A 21,924-nucleotide genomic window follows, 5' to 3' on the forward strand; every position below is an offset into this window, starting at 1 on the left:
TAGGTGAGTTCTTGTAGGAAAGAAATATTTTAAGCAACAGACAGCATGGATTCATGAAAGACAGAAGTTGTCAGACAAACCTGATTTCTTTTTATGAGGTGGTAAGTAAAACCTTGGACAGAGGGGTGGCGGTGGACGTGGTATACTTGGATTTTGCGAAATCATTCGATACAGTTCCGCACACACGGCTCATGTGTAAGGTAAAGTCTACAGGTTTGGAATGATCAATTTGTAAATGGATAGAAAACTGGCTAAAAGACAGAATTCAAAGAGTAGTGGTTAATGATTCTTACTCTGAATGGTCTAAGGTTATCAGTGGTGTACCCCAAGGTTCAGTGCTGGGACCCTTACTTTTTAATATCTTTATAAATGATATTGGGTCTGGGATCAAAAGTAACATTTCTGTCTTTGCAGATGACACCAAGTTATGCAGTGGAATAACCTCCTTACAGGATGTCTCCAATTTACAAGCCGACCTCAATGCTCTGTCTAATTGGGCGACTATGTGGCAGATGAGGTTTAATGTTGATAAATGTAAAGTTATGCACTTGGGGGCTTAGAATATGCATGCATCATACATGCTAGGGGGAGTACAACTGGGGGAATCCATAGTGGAGAAGGATCTGGGGGTTTTGGTAGATCATAAGCTCAATAATAGCATGCAATTCCAAGCTGCGGTTTCCAAAGCGAGCAAAGTCCTTTCCTGTATTAAAAGAGGTATGGACTCCAGAGAGAGAGATATCATTTTGCCCCTGTTCAAATCATTAGTAAGACCTCATCTGGAATATGCCGTTCAGTTTTGGACTCCAGTTCTCAAAAAGGATATTGGGGAACTGGAGAAAGTGCAGAGAAGGGCAACCAAACTGATAAGAGGCATGGAGGAACTCAGCTATGAGGAAAGATTAGAGGAACTGAATTTATTCTCTCTTGATAAGAGGAGATTAAGGGGGGATATGATCAACATGTACAAATATATAAGGGGTCCATATAGTGAACTTGGTGTTGAGTTATTCACTTTACAGTCAACAAAGAGGACAAGGGGGCACTCTTTACGTCTAGAGGAAAAGAGATTTCATCTCCAAATACGGAAAGGTTTCTTCAAAGTAAGAGCTGTGAAAATGTGGAATAGACTCCCGCCAGAGGTGGTTCTGGCCAGCTCAGTGGATTGCTTTAAGAAGGGCCTGGATTATTTCCTAAGTGTACAGAATATAACTGGGTACTAACATTTATAGGTAAAGTTGATCCAGGGAAAATCCGATTGCCTCTCGGGGGATCAGGAAGGAATTTTTTTCCCCTGCTTTAGCAAATTGGATCATGCTCTGCTGGGGTTTTTTGCCTTCCTCTGGATCAACTGTGGGTATAGAATTGGATATATGGGATTATATGATATTATTATTATTTTATTTTTTGGTTGAACTTGATGGACATGTGTCTTTTTTCAACCTGACTAACTATGTAACTATGTATGTAACTATGTAAAACAGTATCCTGTCTGCCTGGAACAAGAAAGTCCAGGCGCTAGATTTTCTGATGCATTTGTCGCCAATAGTGCTTAGAACCTCAGTTGGTGGTTGGTACCCGAGAATCTGCGGAAAGGGAAATCCTTACTAGATACCTGGAAGGTGGTAACAACAGATGCCAGCGTTTGAGGTTAGGGAGCAGTTCTGGAAGAGACGACTGTCCAAGGGAAATGGTCCAAACCGAGAGGACCTTACCCATCAACATTCTAGAGATTTGGGCAGCGTACCTAGCCCTAAAGGCCTGGACATTGAGGTTGCAGGGTTGTCCTGTCAGGATCCAATCCAACAACGCCACAGCAGTGGCTTATATCAATCACCAAGAGGGCACCAGGAGTCATGCAGCCCATGGAGAAGTAAACCAGATCCTAACCTGGACAGAAAAGCATTTGCCATGCATATTGGCAAGCTTCATTCCAGGGATAGAGAACTGGCAGGCAGACTACTTACTGTAAGTCACCAGCAGTTGTTCCCGGGGGAATGGTCTCTTCACCCCAACATCTTCCTGGCTATATGCCAAAGATGGGGGATCCCGGACATAGATCTGTTTGCGTCCAAGTTCAACAACAAGATTGACAACTTTGTGTCAAGAACAAGGGATCCACTTGGGTGCGGGACAGATGCGTTGGTGACCCCATGGGATCAGTTCTCACTGATTTATGCATTCCCTCCTATTCTGCTGCTACCACAACTTCTTCACAGGATCAAGCAGGAAAAGAAGTCGGTGCTTCTGGTAGCCCAGAAGATCTTGGTATGCAGAAATAGTAAAGATGGAGGTAGGGGCCCCATGGACCCTACCACCAAGTCCAGACCTGCTATCGCAGAGACTAGTGTTCCATCCTACCTTGCAAATGCTAAATTTAACGGTTTGGCTATTGAAACCCACATTCTGAAGAATCGTGGGCTTTAAGGGCTCAGTAATATCTACCTTGATTAATGCTTTGGTCCGAAGCTTTATACAGGGGGTAACACGGCTCAATGCACAGTTTAGAGCACCCCTGAACCCTCGGCATTACAGAAACAGCCTTTTGAGTCGCTACATTATATTCCCTTGGTCCTTTTGACAAGGAAGCTCGTTTTTCTGGTAGCCATTTCCTCTGCAAGAAGAATTAGCGGCTCTTTCTTGTAAAGAGTCATATTTAATCATTCACAAGGATAGAGTAGTATTGCATCCTCATCCTAGCTTTCTACCGAAGGTGGTTTCAGATTTTTATCTAAACCAGGATATTGTTCTGCCTTAATTTTTTCCAGAACCCTGTTCTACGGAAGAAAGGTCACTACATTCTCTGGATGTAGTGAGAGCGGTCAAAATCTATTTGGAGGCGACTGCTCGGGTTAAAAAAACAGATGTTTTGTTTGTGTTGCCTGAAGGTCCTAGAAAAGGACAGGCAGCGTTGAAATCTACTATTGCTAAGTGGATTTGGCAAGTAATTATTCAAGCTTATGGATGAAGAGGAAAGTTACACCTTTTCAAATCAAAGCGCACTCCATCAGGGCTGTTAGTGCTTCGTGGGCAGTGCATCACCAGGCCTCCATGGCTCAAATCTGCAAGGCCGCAACTTGGTCTTCAGTCCATACTTTTACCAGATTCTATCAGGTGGATGTGAGAAGACATGAGGATATCGCCTTTGGGCGCAGTGTGCTGCAGGCAGCAGTATAAGGTCCTCAGGTCTGATTGCACCCTACTTTTTGTTTGTATCTCCCTCCCCTCAGGTAGCATTGTTCTGGAACATCCCATTCAGTAAATACTGTGGCTCTGTGTCCCGTGATGTACGAAAAAGAAAATAGGAGTTTTATAACAGCTTACCTGAAAAATCCTTTTCTTCCAGTACATCTCTGGGACACAGAGGTCCCTCCCCTCCTCTAATACACATATATTGCTTTGCTACAAAACTGAGGCACCCACATTAAGGGGAGGGGTTATATAGGGAGCTAAACTTCCTGTCTAGGGTGTGCCAGTGTCCATCACCTAGAGGTGCCTGTATAACCCATTCAGTAAATCTTCTGGCTCTGTGTCTCGTGATGTACTCAAAGAAAAGGATTTTACAGGTAAGCTGTTATAAAAATCCTATTTTTACACTCCCTCTACAATGTAGCAGAAAAAGAAAAAGTGTAAGAAACTAGAAAACTTTTGCCTAAATGTTTTCTTATATTTTATCAAGACCCTAAGGGGATGTGGGACTCTCTCCCTATGGGATTTGGTTTAGGAGTGTGTTACTTGCTTATATTTTGTCTCAGCGGTTGAAGTCCTCCATTCGGATCCCACAGAGAGAATGTTGCTGATCTTTTAAGGTTTTTGACAAACTCATTTATGTGTTTTCTCTCCAATTCCAGATCCTAACAGTTTGGAAGGATCTGAAACTAAAGCCAGGTGACTTGTGGATTGTTAAGAGACATTTATATATGAGGACATTTTGGACCCAATACAGCATCTATTTCATGTACATTTTTGCAAATCTTGAAGGAAAAGTCACCTGGATCCACACCAGACACTGCAAAAATGACTAAATTAAAGAAATATCTGTCTGATTTGTTTTCCTCTTGCGATCACAGTCTAGGGTACTATTTATTCAAATACTTTAATTGTAAGGGATATATATATATATATATATATATATATATATATATATATATATATATATATATATATATATATAGTTTAGCCATGTTGAAGTCATATTTGTCTTTTCTATGTCTTCCATTATATGTAGAATTGTCTCTGTTTACATATGCTGATAAGTCAGCATGCCAACAATTAAGCTAGAATGCCATTCTTCTTTGGCCAGGACTACCTCCACCTAAGCGTGTGGAGGTTCCAGGTTAAAGGTGATAGCAGGTATGGTTAGTGATCAAAATATTGATCAAAAGAGAGGAGACTGTAAAGGAAATTTGTAAGTTCTGTATATAATTGTGTTCTATTTTGTATGTATTGCACACTGCCCTCACTGTGCGCATGGCACTTATAATGTTTTCATTACATGTTTGCATTCTTTCGAGTCCTGATTTAAATCTGTTACTATGTTATTTGAAACTAATAATCAATATGAGGATAGGAGTTGCCTATCTATACATTTCCATGTCAATACGTAAATGGAAGAAGTTTGGAACCACCAGGAATCTTCCTACAGCGGGCCGCCTGACCAAACTGAGCGATTGAGGAAGAAGGGCCTTAGGGACGTGACCAAGAACCCGATGGTCACTCTGACAGGGCTCTAGCGTATCTCTGTGGAGAGAGGAGAACCTTCCAGAAGAACAACCATCTCTGAAGCACTCCCCCAATCAGGCCTGTTTGGTGGAGTAGCCAGATGGAAGCCACTCCTCAGTAAAGGGCACATGACAGCCCGCCTGGAGTTTGCCAAAAAGACACCTAAAGGATTCTCAGACCATCAGAAACAAAATTCTCTGGTCTGTTGAAACGAAGATTGAACTGAATGGCAAACAACATGTCTAGAGGAAACCAGGTGCCACTCATCACATGGCCAATACCATCCTTACAGTGAAGCATGGTGGTGGCTGCATCATGCTGTGGAAATGTTTTTCAGTGGCAGGAACTGGAAGACTAGTCAGGATGGCGGGAAAGATGAATGCAGCAATGTACATAGACATCCTTGATGAAAACCTGTTCCAGAGCGCTCTGGGCCTCAGACTGGAGCGAAGGTTCATCTTCCAACAGGACAACAACCCTAAGCACACAGCCAAGATAACAAAGGAGTGGCTGAATCAACTCTGTGAATGTCGTTGAGTGGCCCAGCCAGAGCCCAGACTTGAACCCGGTTGAACATCTCTGGAGAGATCTAAAAATGGCTGTGCACCGACGCTCCCCATCCAACCTGATGGAGCTTGAGAGGTCCTGCAAAAAAGAATGGGGCAAAAAAATAGGTGTGCCAAGCTTGTAGCATCATACTCAAAAAGACATGAGACTGTAATTGATGCCAAAGTTGCTTCAACAAAGTATTGAGCAAAGGCTGTTAATACTTATGTACGTGTGATTTTTATTTGTTTTTTATATTTAATAAATTTGCAAAGATTTCAAACAAACTTTTTATACATTGTCATTATGGGGTATTGTTTGTAAATTTTGCAGGAAAATAATTAATTTAATCCACTTTGGAATAAGGCTATAACATAACAAAATGTGGACAAAGTGGAGCGCTGTGAATACTTTCTGGGTACATTTTACTGTAAGCATCACTGTTTGTTGATGACAGACAGGTACACTTTGATAAAAATGGCTGGACACAGTGAAGGCAGCCATTCTGAATTCTGATATGATTTATAAGGTAATAGGCAATCAATCAGCCACTAATAACATGGAAGGTCCTATGCAGATGAACTGCCTGCAACTTCACAAATTTTGGTATAGCCTGGAAAATGGGAGCATCTATAGTCTGCACATTACCCACTGTACACTTTACTTGATGGGGTGTTTATAATGTGGCATTGAATTTTCTAGTAATAGCAAACACATACAGTATATTACAACCAGAAAACATCACATTGACTGAAGTTCAACTTATCTAGACACAAAAAGTAGCTATGAAATGACGGTATGCTAAAATTGTTGTTAAGTCTAAAAAGGTAATTTGCACAAAACAACCTCATGATGACTAAATCCTGTACATGGGAAGATGTAGTAACCGTCCTCCAGATTGATAGCTTAACAGATAAACTTCCTGGATGATGTTCACGTGAAAATACATTTAGTCTTGAACCATAGAGGGGATTTTAAAACAGCTGCAACCAGAATCCAGAGCAGTTGTGCGTGTTAACCAATCAGTTTCTGGCTTTCAAAGATAAACTGAATAAGCTAAGGCTAGAAGCTAATTGGTTACTATTCTCCATTTTTGTCTGATACAGTTTTAGTAAATTTTCAACTGCCAGGCTGCCCATTAGATGTAAGGTTAATCATACAGTACATTGCCCAATGAAAGTAAGCAATGTCACCAGGACCGAGTTTACATCTTAGAAGCCTATGGGCAGAGAATTCTGAAGCTCCCCCTCCCCCAGTAAGACTGACTTTTTTTTCTTGATAAATTACCACAAAGGTCTAGGAAACTCAAACTTTCAGTAAAAGCACACTAAGGTGAATTTTAGGGTGAAGAAATGCAATACACCACCCACATTTTTGGTAAAAATAAAAGACCAGGTAGCACGGAGTAAATAGATACCCAACATGTCAAACCTTAAATTTGTGTGCACCCCTGAAATGGCGACATACTTCAGTACCCTATACTTTCTATAGGTGATGCTTCAAAAGCTCAGTATAGGTCATCGGTTTAGTGTTACACAGGAGGTCTTGTGCTAGAATTATTGCTCGCACTGAATCAACGTTTTCACGTGTGGGCGCCCCGATGCATGCATTTACATTAGTGTGTATATGTGGGGGGGAATTTTATGCCCTTGGGTGTAACTTTATTTTTTTTGCAAAATAATTACTTTTTTCATCCCATAGGGGACAAAAAGTCCCCTATATGATGATTTCTAGGTAATAGTTCTCTTTAACTATCAGAGAAAATATGCTGAATAAAATCCAACATTAGCAGTGCTCAAATTCAAATTGTTATATAACAATTTTAATTTGAGCACTGCTAATGTTGGATTTTATTCAGCATATTTATTTCTGATTGTTAACTTTATTATAGAAGCTTCTAGAATAATATATTTCTTGGAATTTTTGCGCTGGGAGTAGGTTGGTTTGCTTACTTCGGTACACTTACTTTTCCACAAAGTTTCTTTGAGGTTCTCTTTAACCACTTTAACTCCGGAAGTTTTTACTCCCTTCCTGACCAGGCCATTTTTTGCAATACTGCACTGTGTTGCTTTAACTGACAATGGCGCAGTCGTGTACCCATAAAAAATGTATGTCCTTTTGTTTTCCCACAAATAGAGCTTTCTTTTGGTGGTATTTGATCATTTTTGCACTATAAACAAAAAATTACTGTCAATTTTGAAAAGAAAAAAATGTTTTACTTTCTGCTATAAAACACATCCAATAACTTCTTCATCAATTTGTTTTAATGCCAATTTCTTTACTAGTAATGGTGAAAATCTGCGATTTTTAGTAAGACTGCAACATTGCGGCGGACAAATCTGACACTAAGCCCTGGTTCACATTGGTGCAATTTGACATGTGATTTGACGTGTCAAATCGCATGCCAAATTGGTGGCAATTGCTGGCAATGGCACTATCCCAATCGGAGCGACGAAGCATTTGCAGCGCTGCACCTATTTCCAAAAGTAGTTTCTGTACTACTTTTGGTAATTTTGGGGTGCGATTTCCATTGACATCTGTGTAGAAACCCACACAGATGTCTCTGAAATTGCCCCCAATATCGGGGATCTGACATGTGGAAATGAAATCTTGCGAGTTCAGCTGAACTCACATGATTTCATTCCCGCACTCAGCGTGAACCTAGGCCCTGTGACAATTTTTGGGGACCAGTGATACCAATAGAGTGATCAGTGCTAGAAAAAAATGCACTGACACTGTATAAATGACACTGACAGGGAAGGGGTTAACATCAGGGGCTATCAAAGGGTTGGCTGTGTTACCTGGGAGTGTTTTCTAACTGTGTGGGGGATGGATTAACTAAAGAAAGTCAGAGGTACGTGTTCCTGCTTAGCAGAAACACAAGATCTCTGTCTTTCTTACTAGCAGAACAGCAATCTGCCTTGTTTACATCCAAACCACTGTTCTGCCTCTCTATGAACGATCGATGGGTTCCAAGCCGACATCACGTCTGCCGGACCTGTGATTGGCTCCCATGCCCTAGGGGCTGTCCTTTAGTGGTTAATGAGACATGCAGGGACTAAAAGACCCTGCATGTCTCCTCTGGGTTCCACTGCATATATTGCAATGCAAATCACATTTTTATCTTATAAACATTGCAATATATCCCTTCCCAGCTATGCTAGCTGGAGAAAGTGGCCGTGTGAACCGAAAGTGACATCATACACAACGTTTTGCGGATCATGAACAAGAAGGAGATGAGAGCGGATGTATGTCCGCTGTTCTCCCTCCTCTCCACTTGCCGGCACGCCGCCATGTCAGTCTCGGGCCCGCAGATGGGCAAGAAGAGGTGGGGCCGCATGAGAGTGGGGTGACGGTAACAGGGGGTGCGTGGAAGTGATTGGAGTCTGCCTGTCAGTTTTACACACAATATCGGTGGCTGCATTCATCAGATTGTTTGTGAAACCCCTGCTGGTACAGACTTGGCAGAAAAAGGGTTAAAAAAAAAACTCATGCCGATGGGCGCCCCTCTAGGAAGGACACCTGTAGGCACATGCCTAATGTACCTAGTGGAAAATTCAACCCTGAATGCCACTAACTAAAAATGAATATTCATACACGTGGAAAAATTATTTTCACACATCGGAAATGATTGTTACACAAAAGTATTTAATACATGTTACCTGAATGCCAATCATTTCATTTCTACATGGAAAGGAATTACCAAAGCTTTCACTGTATCTTTGCCACATGTATTAATTGGTCCAACCGATCATTGCGATCAAAGGTGATCATTGTGGGTCACAGAGTTGAGTCATTTGAAGACCAGCAGATTTCTCATTCCTAGTTCTCAGTGACACATCTTCCATTAGACATGCTACTTTCTTCCCATAGTTCTTTGTTGTTTGTGACAAATGAAAGCAATGCTAACGCACAGGAGAGGTTCACAGAATGAGCTGCCTCTCTTCTATCCGATGTACAGGCACCCAATTACATTGCAAATTCCAAAGCTGGCAGCTAATTTGTGAATTTCCTGTCATTCAGTTATTTCCAGACCCCGCTGCATTCCAACTAGAGCTACGCCATGATACAGGTTGATAATTTAGAGGGAATAAAAGTGGGTGATGGCACAGGAAGTTATTGCTGGTGGTTAGTTGTTTGCCACTTTTTGGATTTCCTCCATTCACACTGAAGGGAAGGGAAAGTAGGCCAAAAAAATAATATAGCATTTCCACTGCATTGGCCAATTACTGTGACAATTATGTTTTTTTTTTAAACTTCAGAGTACTGACTACAGTCAGCAGTACACTTTGTTAAAGTGGTTGTAAAGTCACTATCTGTACGTAGTAAAATCCCCTGTTATATCCCGCTATATCGCTCAGTGTCTTTGTTTTAATAAAATGATATGGCACAATACCTTATTTTACAGCGCCCCTGTGCACTCAGCTGGCATCCCGGGCTGTTCTTCCCCGGTCTGAGGACTACAGAGCGGGAGGGGCTGAGGGTCCCTCTGACATCATCCTGGAGGAGAGCAGCGGGCGGTCACGTGACCGCACAGTGGCACTCTTTAATAAGGTATTGCGCTGCTTAATTTTTATTTTAAAAAAAGCAGTGAGCAATATAGCAGGATATAACAGAGGCGATTTTACTGAGTACAGATAGTTATATTACATAGTATAGCAGCAGGAGGGGAGGGGCGGGGAGAAGATAGCTCACGGGAGAGGCGAGGGTACAGGCTGATAGAGACACATAAACTTACCATGGTATCAGGGCTCAGCAGCCATGATAAACATGGTCAGTTTACAGAAGGGGGGGGTAGCACCAGGCAGGATCAGCCATGTATTTTAGATGATAGAAAGGGACAAAATACACAGCACAAGCACTGTGCTGTTATTCATGCTTTAAAGGAACAGGGTCATATATATTGTTTTAGGGTTACAACCACTTTAAGGAAACATGATCCACATGGCTCGATCATCTGAAGCCATTCTTGAATTTGTTGCATCAGTTGTAAAGATCAGACCAGTTCTGGCCACCCTAAAACAGGAAGTCTAGATGGATAACTTAAGCTGGCCATACACGGGGGGAAAATATCAGCAAGTTCCTGGTAAAAAAAATTGCTCCATGGTCCTGCTGGCATCTTAAGCCAAATTTAAAATTTTAGGCAGCATTGGCCAGTTCAATAGAAACCGGCCCACCTTTGGCCCGTGTGTATGGCAGTCGAATGTTGGGGTTGAACAAAACTAGCAGTGTGTACAAGGTAATCGAGCAATCAAAGAAGCCGTCAGAAAATTGTTAACCAAACAATGACTGCTTCCAATTTGATGTTGGCCCTGTTCAGGTGGAGCCAGCTGTCAGAATACAATATCTGCAGCAGATTTGTCTATCTGCACTGTTAAGCATGGGTGGAATTTTTTCACCAACTTGCAGGCAAACAACAACAAAAAAACCTATGTGTGTATGGCTAGCTTAAGTCTTTTTTGGTTATTCATAAAGTTTTTCTATGATCATCATAGGGGAGATACACTACAGCACTAAATGTATCACAAGTATATCAGCACAACCTAAATAGATGAAGAAAAGATTTGAAATTACATCCTCACCTAACTGAACGCTCTTTTATATCTACGTTGTTTGAATCAGCTTTTCGTTTACAGGATGACACTTTCATTTCCTTTCCATCCACCACGAACCTCCGTGTAATCCGTACAGTTCTGCCAGCATGTTCGGTAATATTTTCAATTTGATCTAAATGCATTTCTACCCCCTGAGCAGAAAAAGAAAATCAGATTACTTTGCTATAAACATTCTCTTTAGTTCATTGTAATTTCATAAGATATGTTTGGGCTGCTATGACCAGGTGTTTCCCCAAAGACAACTAGAAGAACTAAATTAAAAGAGCGTGAAAAATAAAAAACCTGATTATGGAAGATTATAGAAGTATTAAAAGATTACTGTACATTTAAAACACACTGGAGTTGATTTAAAGGAGAAGTACAGCCAAAGCTCTTTTGGCTGTAGTTGTCCTGTGGATCACAGAAGTGTAGTTTGTTCTGCACTCCTGTGACCCATTTTCAGCAGACAGTGGGCTGAAGCCCACTGCTGGCTGATGGCCAGTCCAGGCTTGGGCAAGATTGCGACCATATGGTCGGGAATCACCCACATGCCTGGACCGGCACCCAGCTCAGCAAGCTGCTGAGAGGCTGAGGCGGTCACTCCTGCCCCCTCCACAGCCCAGTGCTCCATTGAACGCCCGCGTGGGGGATGTTAGAGCAGAGAGCCGCTGTTTGATAGCTCGGTTCTGAGTCTGAGACCATGGAGGACAGATGCAGCATTGGACTGATGCTGCATCCACCTAGGTAAGTATGATTCTTGATAAAAGCAAAATCCCATACTTCTTTTAACAAAAGGGTAGAGGTGAACCTATGTTCACTTTGAATACCCAATCGTGTGCTACCAAAAACCCTGTTTTTTTTGTTTTTTATTACACATCATTGGGTATTAAAAATGAACACAGACATTTTTACCAGAATTTACTCACATTTACTTTTCAAAGGGAGCACGTACTTTGGAAAGTGTACATTAGCTCTTTTAACCTATCTTCTTCGAAATTTGTTGTCTTTTGAGGTCGAAAATAAACATTGATTTGACATCCACAATGATTAGAAAATTGAACAAAGGTTATTAAAATAAAATATTGCTATCAAAATTCTACCAGTGTATGGCCAGCTTTACATAAGATTACAGAGGTCCCCTACCTCCTGTGCATTCTGCAAACTTGAGTCCAATGTTCCATCTCGAAGATATGCAGGTCCTTCGTTTTCCTCAATAGCCCCATCGTTGAGCTCACTGGGTAGGACAGTCCATGAACATCGAGCAAAGTTTATTTTTTTCTTTGGTGTGGTTTTATTATTACATCTTTTAACAACACCTTGCTCACCAGTGCTGACTGTTTTCTCTCCCACAGCCTGCACAATAACATTTTCCTCAAATCTCACTCTGTGTCCTCTGGTTGAGGAACACTTTCTGTTGTCCAGACCAATAATACCCACCATGATTTTAAATTCTGGCTTTGTTTCCTGAGATGTGTCCTGTGGCAAAATCATTTTTTCACTTTCTGAAAGGGGTAATGTCCATCTCCGCAGGACTTTCCCAGAGGAATTCGGCAAATTTGCCTTGTCCCTGCTGATCTGTCTAATATGGTCAGGTGACACTGAATCTGCATATGTTTGTCCACATGTGTCGGTGTAATTGTAGTTTACTACTTCATTACTGTCCTTTGCATTTGCAATATTGGTTACAATGGCCTCTGCAGACTCTCCATGTTCCTTAGCTGATATATATGTGGATATCTGTGGCTGGCAGAGTATAGTGTCTATACATTCTCTTTCAGAAATATTTGGAGCTATTTCTTGGCTGCATTCTTGGGTTTCTCCAAGGCCAGAAATATTGTGTGGATTGTGTGAAAGTACATGATTTACTTTTATATTTGTTGCACCCTGACCTCTTTCACTTTCCCATTTTACTGATGCTCTCTTCTCCCTTGAAATTGAATAGTCCCATTGCTGTACATCAGATTGTTTTGCAGAAACAGATGAAGAACATTCAATCACCACCTCATTTTTGTCATTCCTTAAATCCTCATGAGGTTTCTGCTGGTCAGTGTGCTTAGTAGTTTCTCCTTCTGCACCATCTAATTTACTTGTAGAGTCATTTGATTTAAGTTTTATCCAAGAACATTTTTTTAAACGGCCTGGCATTGACAATGTTCTACCTATCTTCTTAGAAGAAATACAGAGGTCTTCACTACTTCTCCACCCTGGCATGGGACAGACAGGTGAAACGGGATCAAATTTTTGTATGGCTTTTTCCTTGGTATTGAGGAAATCGGAATGGTCTATAATAACACTGTTGTCTTGAACATTTTCTGGGAGTAAATTCTGTGTGTCATGTATATATTTTTCAGAAATCTCTTTAGAACCCTCTTCTACATTCATATAATTTCTGCTGATTTCCTCTATAAGTTGGGTGTTCTCCACCTTTGCACCAAGAGTTGAAGAAGAGGAATGTTTTGTCATTTCTGAGCTGGGTGGGGTAATTGCAACATTCTGGAAAGCGCGGTTGTTATTCCATTTAGCCAGCTCTCTCTCACTTATGTGACTGTGCTCACTATCAACTTTCCACTTTACAGATGCCCTGATTTCTTTGGAAAGTGAGGGGGCAGAGAGTCTGCGCATCTGTTTCAAGAAACTTGTCCCTCTCTGTACTGGAATTGGTGGCTTCTGGTTAAGGTCTTTCACGGGGTCTTCTTGAATTTGAATAGACATGTGCGAGCCATTTGTTGTGCATTTAGTCTCTGCTTTAATGGAAGACTTCTCTGCTGGAGATTTAGGATCTCTCACATTGTCATCTTCACTGTTGCTTTCAAGTGGAAGATCAATCTGCAGGAAATATTGCAAGGTGTTAATGAGTGCTAGACAACAGAAACAGTATTTATACTTATTTCTGGGGCATTCTGTTAGCATTAGATTTAGGCACAGACAATACTTTCAAAGTTGTATTACTCCTATTATATTTTGAAAAATAAATCATACATTCAAGTTGACAATACATTTTCATTTTGCTTGCCTCAGAAATGCCATCCTTCTGACTCCCAACTTCTTCCTCCTCCATGATGTCTGCAAGAAGCTCAGCCACTAATTCTCTCAGAGGGGTGTTGTCGGTGACACTAGACACAAATGGATGCTTGGAAAAAAAACATGCATTTTTTTTGTTTACTGATGTTTTTTGTGAATTTGTAACCAGAATCAATGGGTATTCTTCATTATAACTAACCTCAAGAAGGTCAGTAGCTGAGGATCGATCCTGAGGGTTCCTCTGTAAACATTTGTGGAGAAAACTCAAAAAATCTGGTGACCTAATTAGAGTTAAAACACATTCTTAGTAAACAAACCATGATAAATGATCATATGAGGTTAAAGACACTAAACCTACAACCTATTGGTCTCAGGGCCATTTAGATTAGCTGATCTTATGTATAAAGCAATCTGTTAGCTTTCCCACATTCATCCAAAGCAAATCTGTTCTGTGAGAAATTTGGAGGGTGAAATTATTCTAAGAATACTAGTTCCTTTGCTTTAATTATTTCTGGGTCACTGAGGTGAAACGGGCATGCAGAATCTTTCTACATGCTTGCTTCTGGCCAGTGATTCCAAAGCTACGGAAAGCACTGAATGAGCATCACAGTTGTAAACTACTATTTTCAGAAGGAGAAGCAAGGAAAGGCAGCCTCTTTATTCTCCCACAACAGTTTTTTTTTATAGACATCAGGTTGGATTACCTTTACTGATCAAATCTGTACATATCTCAATATAAGTGAGGCCAAAGCTGTTCTGTGCTTTTCACTGCTGTGTTGCTTTGAGGTTTTGAAAAGGGCTCCTCTCAGTATGCACCAGTATCTGGGTCTTTTGGGTTGGGCTGTCCTCTCCAGGTTTGAGAGTAAAAGCTTGTAGGCAGGTGCCTACAAGGGGGTTAATGTTTTTCTGTTGTTCTGCAACTATCTGTCTCAAGCTGTGCTGTTCTTCCTGTCTGGGCTCATGTCTGCAAGTTTACTGAGCCAGCCAGGTGCAAATTGTTACAATGTGGATGTGATGTGTGGTTGATATGAGGAAGTGATTGGCTAGATTTTCAAGAGGCAAACACTGCCAAAATGTAGGCTGTTACTCTGTCAGTCATTGCCCCTCTCTGCTGGGGTGGGGTGGGGGGAGGGGGGATTTCAGTTGGGGTTCCCTGAGGGGCTGGGAGCCTAAGGACTCTGTGGACTCTTAACTGCCAGCTGTGGACTTATTGTTTTAAGGATACTTGCTGCCTTTTGTGGATTATTTGCCTTATGGACACTTGCCTCTAAAAAACAATGGACTCTCTGCTTGTATTCAGGTAGGATTACCTTATGGGCTATGAACACCTCTGTACAGGAATGTGTGTGAGAAGCTGCTTTACAGAAACTGTTCCTGTATGTTTGCCTTTCTTCAGTATAGATATTGTTAACTGTTAATTAAATTGCCTGGTCTATCAAGGTACAGGGCTTGCAACACAACAAGGGGACTGGGCTAAGGGGAGATGCACTATATGGGCCTAATACGCATAGTACTGTTGAGTGGAAGTTAAAGAGGAAGTAAACCCTGATGGGTTTACTTCCTCTTTCATTCCCTGCAAAGGCAAAGCATAATGGACTACTATGCATCGCATAGTAGCCCATTATGTGTCACTTACCTGACACAGGAGCCAGCGATGTCACCGCTGTCCCCTGTAGTCCGGCGCATCCATCTTTTCGGTGGGGTCTCGCAGCTCCACCGCTGTCATTCGGCGGAGCCGTGATAACGTCACTCCCGCGCATGCGCACGGGAGCCGACACGTGCGGCAGCTCTGTTCTTGGAAATGCCGCGCTCAGTGCGCCTGCACGCTGCTGTCTATGGCGCATGCGCCGTAGACAGCGGTGCCTGTCTTCAGGCAAATATCTCCTAAACCGTATAGGTTTAGGAGATATTTCTTGGACCTACAGGTAAGCCTTAATCTAGGCTTACCTGTAGGTCAAAGTGGTTTGTAAGGGTTTACAACCACTTTAATGTGTTGTTGCTAAGGACTGCAGTGTTTGTGTCACATGCAATGCAGCAAATCATCTAGGAGAAGGGTGGCAGTTCCTCTGGTAGTGGAGGGGGTTAAGTGTTTGGCACCCCTGCTAGCGGTTGGTTCCCCACTCCTTGGGACCAGACCTGTGGCACAGAGTGCCTAGGGACACAGCCTTTAGTCATGGAAGAGAGTATGTACTGTAGAGGGGCCCCTGGAGAAGAGAGCAAGCACAAAGGTTAGAGGGAGAGAGCACATTTCCTGTATCCCATAGCAACCATTGGATGTGTCACTGGGAGAGAGGTGACCTGAACTGCTGGATTGGTTGAGCCCAGTATAGGCTCAGTGATAGGGGCCTCAAAATGCTGTACACCTGGTAAGAGGTGTTCTCTATACATGAGAGGGTCTGAATTGCTTAGTGTCATCAGAATAAAGTTACAGGGAAAACAAGTTAAAAGTGTAATTGCAGCTCGCTTCTAAGTCCAGGAGACCTGCCTTAATGTGTTACTAAACCCACAACAGTAAAATCAGTCTGTATATGTAGTAAAGCATGCTTATTATACTCACAGTGGAACCTAAGGAGTTAATCCTCTGCATTGTGTAAAAAGGCTGTGTGATCCTGTATGCACAGATCCTCCTCTTCTTCCACTGACTCCAAAACATGTCCGGATAAGGCAGAGTCTTTGGAGTCAGGCTGCACATGCTCAGTTTGGTGTGTATTGCTAGAAAGGTTTTTTTTCTTGGGAGAGTGCATATGATTGGCACAGGGCCAATCAGCACTGTCCAGACAGAGGATAAAAGGTTCTGGATCCTGGTAGGACAGCTCAGTATAGTATGAAAACTCCTCCTACAAGCTTTAACAGGAACTGATAGAAGCCTCAAGATTGCTATATACTGCTGATGAGAAAAGGTATTTAGCAGTTTATATTTACTAAAACAATTGCATTTCCATGTACTGTGTACTATGGGAGACCAGATATAGTGAATGCAGACTCCTGGGTTTAGTAACACTTGTCACAATGTTGACTGTCACATGACCGCAGCTCCCAGTTCAGGCATTAGAGAGTACAGTCCCACTTGTCCCCCACATGGGCACCTAAGTCCTGCCCACATGGTTATAAATGAATGAATAAATAAAAACATTAAACTCTAATGCACTTTATGATAAGCGAACATAATAATTTTCATATATCCTTGTGTAAAAGGAAGAGTTTTCAGATTCCCACAGAATTGGTCAGGTTATTAATTTAGTTTGATAACTGATACATTTCAGAATGTATCACCCAGTTGTAAATAGGAGTTGCTTTCTTACCACAAATGACGATACTTTAGACTTGGTGGTTGGGACTTGAGAATCTTCAGCAAGACACGGGTTGGGTTCATTTCATGGTTTGGTGGCTGAGTCTCAGCCAGCTCAATAAGAGTGACACCAAGAGACCATACATCAGCCTTATAATCATATGGAGCATCTTTGCACGTCTCACAGGTCACAACCTCCGGTGCCATCCTGTAACCGTGAGAAGAGATAGTGCCATGTAAAGTAGGGCTCTGACATATGGGCTATAAACAGAACAATGCACTTTTCAAAGCAGTAGACCAATTATAAAAATTAGAGTGGATTATAATAGAAGTTTATTTTTTTGTAATTTCAGTGGTTTTTATTGGTTTTACAAAAGAGAAATCCAGCAATGTGTCAAAACTGTAAAACTTAAATTGGCAATAAACAGAATGGTATACAAAGAATGGAAGGAGTATTATGATCATTGACATATCCAGATAATTGACAAAAGCAGCAGAAAGGTGTCACTGTACATGTCAATGGATACTCAAAACCAAATGTAATTTGTGAAATGGGCAATCTTAACTTGAGATTCTAGAGAAAAGAGAAATGTAGGAAAGGGAAAGAGGTGAATAGCTGAGGAGAAAAGAGGCAGCAGGAAAGTGATACAATAAAACATTGCAATAATAGGGGCAATTATTATCTTGACATATATGGGTCTGATAATTGTATTGTGAAGGTACAATATGAATTTTTTGGTCCTAGTAAATAAACCAACCCCCTGAAAATTGGGCATTATACAATCTGCAGGTGGTGAAATACACATGGACAACCAGAAACAAATAAAACCTACTTTAAATTTGTCATGTTCTCATTCGCATTGCATAACTTAAATAAAAATAAAAATAAATCTTAAAAATTACTGTTTACATTTTACTTGCTCTTTTCTGAAAAACTCCAAAACTTTTTTCCTCTGCTGTTCAATGTTAAGGAGAGGGCTGGAGAGTTAATGTATACCATAAGGCCACTTTCACAGGGGCTGTGTGATCAGGTCCGCCTGTCAGTTTTTCAAGCGAACCTGATCCGCTGACACCCGCCACTATCCGATCATGTCCGCAAAATGGGAACACATAAAAAAAATCTGTCACAAGACTGAATGCACAATGCCCCGGGTCAAAAGGAGCAGTACAACTGAAAAGAGGTAGGTTCACTAAATTATATTGGTGCTTATCAGACTCTGATGAACTGGTAATATCATTAAGGTTTTATAAGCCCCTGCCCAAGAACAAAAAGAAGCAAGATCACAGTGTTTAAAGCAGAATTAAACAATCCAGATATCCCCTTTAATTTCAAAGCCATATAGTCATTCTATGCTTATTACAATGTACAGTTAAAGAAACTCTGTACTGCATAATTAATTGTACTCACCAGTAAGGCGTTCCAATAAAAGAGCTCCGTCGCTGTAACGCCTGGTTGTTCACCGCAGAGACACCAAAATCCGCTTATATAAAAAGGACACAAATTACTTAATTATACATATGTGTAAAAAATTAAAAAAACAGTAAGTAAAAATTAGCAGTCTTATCAGACACTATCTTTCCAATGGACATTATTGCCCTGAATTATTTCCCTTTTATTTGTTGAACTAAATGAACTTGTGTCTTTTTTTAACCAGACTATCTATGTAACTATTTCACTTAACAGAATACTAATTCTACACTTTTAGCATCTTGGACCAGTATTTAGAATGGCTCCCAAAAGTACAAGCACAGTAGCCTGCAGCACACTACAACGCTCATGCTACAGTGAAATAATGAAGCTAATCCAGTTTTTTGTCTGTTGCATTCACAGCACACTCAAAATGTATCATACTGCACCACCACAGAGCAGCATCAGGACTTATAACATGCAGCAGGGGGATGAGGCTGATGTTTTGGAATGGGAAGAGACTTATGGAAGCGTACATTGTGAATCAAATTCTATCTATCTCTTCTGAAATAGTTTCCTGTATGAAGGCAAACAGTGAGGGCCTAATTATCCTTCTGCATTGTGGCAATACATGTTAAACGTGTTACCACGCAGGGCAATGCCTATGTGTGGTGCCATTCATTGTGAATGCACCCTAAACGCAGTGTACAGTAGAGCCTAACGCACAATACCATATGTTGTGCCGCATTGTTAAAAAAAAGCATCACACAAATTTTTATCTGCTGTGTTCTGTTGGCAGCCCATTCACTATGAACGGGCTGCTTTAAGGCAATGCACATTATCGTGTGCTATAACACGCACTAATGATTGTACATTGTGATTGTATTATGATTGTATTATGATTAATATTTATTTTGTGCACGTTTAGTCACTTTTTTCACTAAATGCACCCGTGACACACACCCCTCAAGTATTTAGAGGTTGTAGGTCACCTCTTAATAAGAGCAGCGCCATACCTATCCCCTCCTTTTCACATTTCTTCTAGATTTACCTTATGTGGAACATGTGGTCCTTAACACAAACAGCCTCATAGCCTTCTATGGGAACAGAACGGGACACCCCAGTATGCTCTGGGGAAAAAGAAGAGAGAGACCCGGAGGCTGACCGGGAGTTGAGGCTTGGGGCAGATATTACGAGGCAAGGAGAAGACCAGACTCGGGGAGAGGTGTTGCGTGAAGCGTTCCAGTTGTGAGGTGACCAGTCAGACTACCTGAAGAGTTTTCTTGATCCAGGACATTTAGTTTGGGCCTCGATCGCAGGATTGTTTAGCGGGCACTTGCCCATTTTACAGAGATACAGAGACACTACATGCAGACAACATTGCCTGTGGTTACCTACATAAAAAGAACACTGTGCTGTACTCACCCACTGCCAGGCAGTAAAAGTGTTCTTTCTGCTCCAGGAGTCGCACAGTACACTTCGCATCGCTCCTACTAAAGTGGCTAGCCGAAGATTCAAGGCTTTCTTCTTCCAAGGGACTGAAGTTATTGGTGCCATACGGGCACGCACACACATACCTGGGGCTCAGTATATGTAGTGCATGAGCGGGGTAGTCTGGCTTGAGAGTTACGCTATTAACCACGGAACTAGGTGCAGTGTTTATGAATTTGTGGGCCTGTGGTGCCAGGGGACAGAGGAAAAGGTCTGATATAAGAAAGGGTCATTCTTCTGCTCTCCTCCTCCCTGGACTCATTGAGCCCAGTCCAAATAGAGAGGTGGTCAGTCCATTACAGTGTCTGCCATTTAGTGATTTGTGGATTTTTCAAGTTTTTGCCTCTGCTCTCAGGGTTACGCATCTTGAGGAGTCCCCTGAAATCATCCAGATAGTACCATAGAGTTCTATTGCTTTTGATTCACAGTCATTATTTGAGCTATATTTGTCTACTGTTTAGCATAGTAGCCCATTATGTGTCACTTACCTGACACAGGAGCCAGCGTTATCACTGCTGTCCCCTGTAGCACAGAGAGTCCATCTTCTTCTGGGTATGTGCACAGCACCGGAGCAGCGATGACGTCACTCCCGTGCATGTCTACGGGAGCCACCACTAACGGCATATCGCCGTTAGCAGCGGCATACCCAGTGCGCCTGCGCCGTAGACAACGGTGCCTGTCTTTTTGTAAATATCTCCTAAACTGTGTAGGTTTAGGAGATATTTCTTGGACCTACAGGTAAGCCCTTAATCTAGGCTTACCTGTAGGTCAAAGTGGTTTGTAAGGGTTTACAACTTTAAGAGGCAAAGTACAGAACCAAATATACAGTGCTACAGATACAATGGTGTGGCTTGTACCAATGTAAGTAAGCATATGCCATACATGTGGGACCACTGCTGAAACTGAGAATCACTGTAGTATTCACTGCTACTACAATTATCGCCACTGACTTCTGGGTCTTCTGCTGAGTGGCTTCCCTGCTGCTTAGTAACCACAGGGGGCTCTTGTGTGGCACACACACTGTTCACAGAATGCCTTCCATTATTCCCTTTGAATGCAAAGCGTTCCCTGATTAGATAAAGTAGAGATCATGACATCATCTCCCTACTTCCCTACTTCTCCACATTTGCATTCTCAGTGAATGCAAAGTGTTCTATGATTGACCTGATGAGTATCAAAAGAGAATGTCCCCAAAAATGTCTCTAGCTGCTTCACATATGTTATTGATACTGGTACTACCGATGTATTGAATTGTATTGTAACTGTACAGTCTGCCCTCATGTTGTAAAGCGCTGAGCAAACTGTTGGCACTATATAAATCCTGTATTATAATACAATCCTGTAATATCATAATAAGACTTAATGGTAGAGATCCAATAGAATCTCTACATATGTATGTTATATTATATATACACAGCAATAAAAAATGTATTGATGCTGTTTTTACATTGAGTGGTAAATTTAGTTATAGAAAGATAGTTCCTCTTTTCTAGGTACCACTCAACACCTGCTGTTACTGTTTACACCAGCAAGACTGCACAAAAAATCATTCTCCTATAATAAAAGACAAAACTGACATGCTCATGCCGATAGATACACGTCAGATCCTTTATTTTTAAAGACAAACCTTAGGAAAACTTTTGCTAAACTCAAAGCTTCACTTACAGTGTATCTAACACAGTGTATCTTAGCCAGTGCATGCCATTGGGAAATACATTTAAAAGAGCAAAAAAAAGTCCTAGATGGCTTAACTCCAATGTAAAAATGCATATAAAAGCAAAGGAGAAGGCCTTCAAAAAAGACAAGGCTGAGGGATCATCATCAGCATTCAGACTTTACAAAGAATGTAACAA

The 21,924-nt window shown here is 41.5% G+C and overlaps 1 protein-coding gene across 3 annotated transcripts in view; it reads right to left on the reverse strand.

Annotated features, from left to right (window-relative positions):
- LOC143960710 (uncharacterized) overlaps positions 1-21,924 on the reverse strand; it is a 142,564-nt gene that overhangs the window by 51,893 nt on the left and 68,747 nt on the right. For all 3 annotated transcript variants that reach the window (XR_013270363.1, XM_077469537.1, XM_077469535.1), the window contains exons 5-10: positions 18,581-18,653; positions 17,186-17,380; positions 14,083-14,164; positions 13,876-13,992; positions 12,006-13,688; positions 10,851-11,014 (exon numbers count right to left, since the gene is read on the reverse strand). Coding sequence is in view for 2 of the 3 variants with exons in the window: in XM_077469537.1 (XP_077325663.1) it covers positions 10,851-11,014; positions 12,006-13,688; positions 13,876-13,992; positions 14,083-14,164; positions 17,186-17,380; positions 18,581-18,653 (2,314 nt within the window). In the remaining variant the exon portion in view is untranslated. The remainder of the gene's footprint in view (positions 1-10,850; positions 11,015-12,005; positions 13,689-13,875; positions 13,993-14,082; positions 14,165-17,185; positions 17,381-18,580; positions 18,654-21,924) is intronic.

Source organism: Lithobates pipiens, unplaced genomic scaffold, assembly GCF_037356315.1.
Source record: "Lithobates pipiens isolate NorthernLeopardFrog02 unplaced genomic scaffold, aLitPip1_a1.2 Scaffold_8, whole genome shotgun sequence".
NCBI classification, from domain to species: Eukaryota; Metazoa; Chordata; class Amphibia; order Anura; family Ranidae; genus Lithobates; species Lithobates pipiens.